A 6,482-nucleotide genomic window follows, 5' to 3' on the forward strand; every position below is an offset into this window, starting at 1 on the left:
ACAACAAAAAAAGCCCCCAAAAAGCTGGGTTTGAACAGGGCCTTGAATGCCAGTGCCAGGCTGCATAATCCCCCTCAAAAAAACCGAGGAAAGAGCGAGATGAAATCCAAGTGCAAATCTTATTAAAAGCTTTTTTCCTACACCCCCTGGCCTGCCCCCGGGCACTGGGAGGATCCCTGATTTCAGGTTCCCTGGGAAAATGCCAGGATCCTGCACTTCCCTCTGGATCCCTTTCCTAAGCACAGGATTTTTGTGCTGTTCCAGGGATGGGAAACGCTTCAGGCTCAGGCAGGACCAGGTCAGATTTTATACGTGGGATTTTTCTGAGCCTTTTGTCCCTGCCTGACCCTGTGGGCTGAGCTGATGTGGGGCTGCAGCTGGAAATGAGGCTGTGCTGGAGAGCAGGAATAGGAGAAACGGGGTCTGTGAGCACAGGGAGCCCCCTGGGCTGGTGTCTGGTGCCTTGGGAATGCTGAGCTAGAGAAGAGGCCGGACAGAGCTAAAGAAAAAAGCAGGGATTTATTAAAAGGCTCTCCTCCATGGATGCACCTTGGGCAGCACCAGAGCCCAGCCAGGGCTGCACCCAGGATGAACCAAAATGGCCCCAAAATGCACGGCCGGGCACGGGCTCTGTCCCTGGGATCAGCTCTGCTCCATTTGCACCTTGCAGTTCATTGTCCCATCCCAGCTTTAGCCCAGGCAGTCCCACCCTGCTTGTTTTTCTCTCTCCAGCCCACGGTGTTTGTGCTCCTGGGCTGAGATTTGGGTCATTTGTCCTTGGTGCCCAGCTGGAGCAGGAATTGTTTTGTGTCCCTGCTCTGTGCACAGAGCTCAGCATCCCCTGATGTGAAGCTCAGAACTACACACTAAAGCAGCACAGAATGTGAAAAATAGAAAAGCCAAACCTGAGGCATCAGGTCGTTCCTCCTGTCTCTCCTTGCTCTTCCATTCACCCAGCTGATGGAAGATCTTCAGCTGTGGCTGTCCCGGCAGCGCTGCCCCAGGCTGCTGTGCTCGTGTCCGCTCCTAAATCGCTTTTTCTGAGCCGGCTCCAAGGCTCCGGCTGCTGCTCCAAGCCCCGACTCACCCTGCCCTGCATCTGCTCGTGCTGCAATTCCGCAGGAGGAGGGGAATGGGTGAGCAGGAGCTGTGGGGCATTCATCCCTGCTGACAATGAGCACAGCCCTGGAAATGAGCCCCAAAGCTGTGTCCAGAGCAGCCCCTGCAGGGACAATCCCACTGGACAGGCAGATTTCTTGATAGCTGTATCTCTGAGTTGTTACGGGAGGAAAATCAACTTGTTTGGAGAAAATAACAGTGTCTGAGGAAGGGAAAGGATGTGGGGAGAGTGTGAGAAGGGTTCTGTGTTGATGTGGGGAGTTACTTTTTCCTGTGGCTTTTTCTGAAGTTTCACTGTTGTTTGCCCACTTCAAGGGCCCTGCTTAGGGCTGGTTTCTGAAAGTTCAGGTTTTAGCTAACTCTCAGTTCCTGCCCCCATGTAACTCAGGCCTTGTCCTTCTTTTGGGGCTCCCTGTGTGCTCTGAGCCTGGCTGAGCTCTGTGCTGGTGGCACAGGAGTGGCACGGTGGCACCACTGTCACCGTTTGACAGCTCAGGCAAACCGTGGCCCCAAACTGTGTCTGCCCCTCACCGGCTTAAACCCAACTTTCTCCTGCCCCTCTCAGTCAGATTCTCCATTCAGGACTTATCTGAAAAAATGACAGAACTGTTCCTGATAACTAAACTCACTCCTAGGTATGAAAGGTTTGTCATAGGCACTTTATTTAATTTAACATTTTATTGTTATCTGATGTTAGAATAATAATCTTTTCCCGGAGTTTTGGGACGCCTTGGCTCTCCTCAGGGCATTTTCCTGTTGCTCTGCTGCCTCTGTCCCACCTGGCTCCTGTGTCCCGTGGAGCCCTGGGGATGGTTCCAGGTGAGGGGAGGTGGCTTCGCCTCCCCCTGGCCTGCCCGGGTGCCCCGTCCCCTGCTCCAGGCTGGCAGACTCGTGTCCCTTTGTCACAGAGCCCGTGCGGCTCTGCGGGGTGAGCTCCCCGAGGCAGACTCCCCTCGGGTGAGGCTGAAGGTCCCTCCTTGCCCAGCCCCGAGCCCCACACAGGTGTTTGTGCTCCATTCTCTGCGCTGGGGGCTCGGTGGGCAGCACCCAGCGCTGCTCTGGCATTCACTGGGGCTGGAAGGAGCTGGGAGCTCCTTATCTGTGCAATCCCACCTGGGAGGGGTCTGCGGGGCTGGGAACGAGGGACAGAGGCTGCAGGCAGCTCCCATTCCCCGGCAGGCTTTCATGCTGTGTCCCAGGGCCGCAGCCACCCTGTCTCCATCCCTGTTTACTGATGGGGCCGATAGGGCCGAGCAGGAGGGGTGGCAGCTCTCCCTCATCGCGCTGTCACCGGCCGGGCGGCCTCAGCCGCTCTCAGAGGATGTTGTGACTGCGCTGAATTACGGTGTTTGTTGTTTCTCACTCCCAATAATTGACATTTGATAGCGACTACCGTGAAAGCGGCGCAGGGGCTGGGGCTGCGGCACAGGAGAGGCGGGAACCGGGCAGTGGGGAGCCCTGGGCGCTGTCCCCGGGCACTTTGGGGACAGCCGGGGGGTCCTTTGTGCCTCCCCCCGTGGGGACAGGATGGGCAGGGGCTGTGGAAATATCCCGCGGATGGGCTGGGGGCAGCTCGGGGGCTTTGCGTTATGGGTTGGGGTCATATATATTATATATACATATATGTACATTATATATATATATATACACATATAATATATGTACATTATATATACACATATAATATATGTACATTATATATATACATATAATATATGTACATTTTATATTATGTATATAATATACGTACATTATATATATTTAATATATAATATACGTACCTTATATATTATTTATTTATTTATTTATTTATTGTAATTCCCTGCACAGAACTCTTTGCAGTGATTTCTGTTCAGGGAATTAAATAATTAAATGACAAATCAGCCCCGCGCCCCCGGAGACTGGGAACGATGGGCTCGGTCCCGATCCCAGCCCGGGGACACGGGGCCGGTGCTCAGCCAGGCTGGGAGCTCGAAAAGCGGCTTTAAAATAATTTTAAAAACTCCTTAAAATACAAGCACTATTTGCAAGCGGTAAAACGGGGATGCCGAGGGCACGGGAGGGCTGCACGGAGCCGGGGAGGGGGGACCGGCAGGGAAAGGCTCCGGGATCGGGGAGGAGGCCCCGCTCGCCCCGGGCTGTCCGGGATGCGCAAGAACGCCAGGGACGCGAGGTTCAGCCACTCTCTTTAATGACAACTCGCTGATCTCTCAGCTCGTACAGCAAAGGGCAACGCGTTCCAAGGGGCGGACAGTGCATTTCCATGCTAACTCACGTTTCAGTGCAGAACCCTACGGGACCTGGCGGGCCGGAGTGTCCGTGTCCCTTGGGAGTCTGTCTGTCTGTCTGTCCGTATCCCTGCCCAGGCCGGCGGTAGCGGCCTCGCAAGGGACACCTGGGGGTGCCGAGATGCCGAACTGACCGAACAGCGGGGACCGTACGGGAAGTGCAAAAATTAAATGTGGACGTCAATAATAATAATAATTAGTATAGAGTAAAAGTTAAAAAAAAAAAAAAAAAAAAAAAAGAGAGTCGCAGGGCTTGGCTGGGTGTTGTTGGGAACAAGTCACGCGAAATTACCGGCTGGTTTGTAGGAAGGAAGGAGGGGAATTATCAGGGTGATGAGCCGGGAAATTCGGGCATCCCCCGCCGGTGCTTGTCTGTCCCCGCACGAAACACCAAAAGCACCAAAACCCGCCCCGTCCGTGGCCGCCGCACTCTGAGATCCGCGGGGATGCTGCCCTGAGCCATCCCCGCCCGCAGCCCGGCCGCGTCCCGAGCCCGGGGCGGCTCACCAGGCTCGGATGCCGTGCAAGGTGGAGATGCCCGCGTTGCCCTGCGGGATGGGCGCCTGCACCGAATTCAAGTCCCCCACGCTGAAGTTCATGAAGTTGTTGGCGGGCGCCGAGGGCTGCATGGGCTGCACGGAGGGGTAGCTGCAGCTGTAGTTGGCGTTGCAGGCGGGGCTGTTGTAGTTGCTGTACGCGGGGTAGGCGTTGTAGCTGTAGGGGTTGATGCTGACATTGTAGGGCGAGCTGTAGGGGGAGGATTCCCCCAGGCACGGCTTCCCATCGCGCACCAGCACGGGCACGGCGATCCGCCGCGGGGGAGGGATCCCCACCATCTCCAGCGTCTGGTCCTGTCTCTGCCTTTTGCATTTGTACCGCCGGTTCTGGAACCAAATTTTCACCTGCGTGGAGGTGAGCTTTAGGACGTTCGCTAGGTGGTCCCTCTCCGGGGCCGAGAGGTATTTCTGCTGCTTGAACCTTCTCTCCAGTTCGTACACTTGGGCTTGAGAAAAGAGGACGCGAGGTTTCCTCCTCTTCCTCTGTCTGGGGCGCTCGGGGTCTTCCAGGTCTCTTTTCTCCTGCTCCAGGCTCTTGTGTAGGGAACACAGTTCTGCAGCAAAATCAAGGGGCGAAGGGAAAAAGAGGGAGAAAAAAAAGTGCAAAAAATTTATAAATATGTATTTAATAAAGAGCGAGGGAGTCCTGCCTCTTCCTCGGCCTCGCAGGCCGCTGTGGCTGCCCTGCCCCGCTCTTTAGGTTCCTCTGCGGCAAATTTTCCGCGGTTTTTGTTTGAAAACAGCGGTGCCTTGTGCGCTGATGTGAGTGCCGCCCGCCTGTGCCCCAGCCTGGATTTATCGCTCGTAGCTTTGTGCTGAAACCCATCCCGGCCGCCGAGCGGGTCAGGAATCGCATTTGTCACCTGGTTTGTGTCCAGACTCGAGGCCTGGCGTGTCACAGCTGTGCCCGTCCCGTTGGACAGGGGCGCATCCCCGGGGGTCTCAGTGGGACCCTCCCCGGTGGGCTCAGCCCCGCTCCCGCACGGGATAAGGATGATAACGCTGATCACGATGCTGCCGTTCCCCGAGCCCCGACACCGAGCGCAGCCCGCGCTGTCCCCTGTCCCCGCAGCCCTGGGCACCCCCGGCCAACCCTGCTGGGGGATCCCCATCCCCCTGCCCTCCCTCGCTCCCCACTCGGCTTTACCTTTCTTGTCCGCCTTGGCCGAGTCCATCTCCACGAAGCTTTTCCCGTAGCAGGAGCCGGGGAAGGCGGCCGCGGTTTTGCCGGGGGGCGGCTCGGGCAGCTCGTCCCGCAGGTCGGGCAGGGCCGGGGGCTCGGGCCCGAACGCCTCCTGCTTGAAGGTGGCCAGCATGCAGGACGGGGAGGCCAGCGCGGCCAGCTCCATGGAGCCCAGGCTGTGCTGCTGCTGCTGCTGCTCCAGGTTCAGAATATCCTTCACCGAGAAGGGCGTGCTGGTCACAGGGCTAGGGAACATTGCGGAGGGCAGCGGGGCAGCGGCCGCAGCCCAGGGTCATGGAAGAGGAGGTGGGCAGCGGCCGAGGTGCAGCAGCGGTGCAGCGAGGGCTCCCGGAGGGGGCACATAGCATTCCCGAGAGCGGCCCTGCCTTGTGCACTGCCGCCAGGTAGGAGCGGACCATAAGGCCGGGGAAGGAGGGACTAGGCAGTTTTTGGGTGACTTTAGCTTTCTATTGGCCAACATTGCCGTGATGGTATGAGAGATGCAAAGTTCCATGTCACCTAATATAGTAATACATCTCAAAAACAGCTCCGCTCTTTTAAAGGGGCGGCACTGCATTTATCCAGCTTTGCAGCGGAGGGTTTGTTCATCCATTTGAAACAAAAAAAAGAGAGAATGGCCTAATGCGTACAAAGTCACTATCTGATGCTATCTATCATACAGTCACATTAAATAAACAGGCCGGGAGGAAACCATCAACCAAATATGTGCTGATTTAATTTTTTTTTTTTTTTTAAGTGAGAGAACGGAGGTTTCGTTTTTAGTATTCTGCAATATCCGATGGCAGGAACTAAAAAACGTGAGTTCACCGCTGTGCGAAGCGCGCTGAAGGGGAAATCCGCGCTCAGGGTTTATACAGATTTTCTAAGGCAGCACAGTGATTGCAAAGTCCAGCTGACAGCAGAGAGACCCTGAGCTGGCTTTGCAGAGGGAAATGTCGACTGGGTTTTCCTCTCGTTTGTTTGTAAAGCTTTCAAACAAAAAATGCGACACTGTCTGGGGCGGGGGGGGGGGGGGAAATTTTAAAAATCAATCAAAACAAGCGCGGGTGAAGGTGTTGCAAATATAAGGGGTGAGAGAGGAGTAAGTAAAGCAAGGGGCCGCGGGGCTGCTGTGCCCGGCCGGCTCCCGCAGCTCGGGTGGGCGCACGGCCCCCGGCTCATGGAGCAGAGGTGGGGCTCGTTCATTCAACTCGCGTGGAGCCGCTCAAATAAACCTCGGCTGCAAAGGCGCAGGTTGCGGAGGGGCAGTTCGGGGCTTGGTGGGTTAGGGGGGCGAGAAAAAAAATTAGAAATAAATAAAGAATCTCAACCGGG

The 6,482-nt window shown here is 56.0% G+C and overlaps 1 protein-coding gene across 1 annotated transcript; it reads right to left on the reverse strand.

Annotated features, from left to right (window-relative positions):
- Positions 1-3,910: 3,910 nt before the first annotated feature.
- NKX2-5 (NK2 homeobox 5) lies at positions 3,911-5,403 on the reverse strand. The gene is made up of 2 exons (XM_058034960.1): positions 5,112-5,403; positions 3,911-4,518 (listed from the first exon to the last, which is right to left on the reverse strand). The coding sequence occupies exons 1-2, from the start codon at positions 5,401-5,403 to the stop codon at positions 3,911-3,913; spliced, it is 900 nt and encodes a 299-aa protein (XP_057890943.1).
- Between the last annotated feature and the right edge of the window lie 1,079 nt (positions 5,404-6,482).

This window comes from Melospiza georgiana, chromosome 15 (assembly GCF_028018845.1).
Source record: "Melospiza georgiana isolate bMelGeo1 chromosome 15, bMelGeo1.pri, whole genome shotgun sequence".
Taxonomy (NCBI): Eukaryota; Metazoa; Chordata; class Aves; order Passeriformes; family Passerellidae; genus Melospiza; species Melospiza georgiana.

Bases quoted from the DNA above. Each gene is read 5' to 3' on its own strand.
- NKX2-5 (XM_058034960.1), bottom strand. From the start codon at position 5,403: ATGTTCCCTAGCCCTGTGACCAGCACGCCCTTCTCGGTGAAGGATATT. The intron at 4,519-5,111 runs GTAAAGCCGAGT...ATTTTGCTGCAG, and splicing joins GGCCAAGGCGGACAAGAAAG to AACTGTGTTCCCTACACAAG.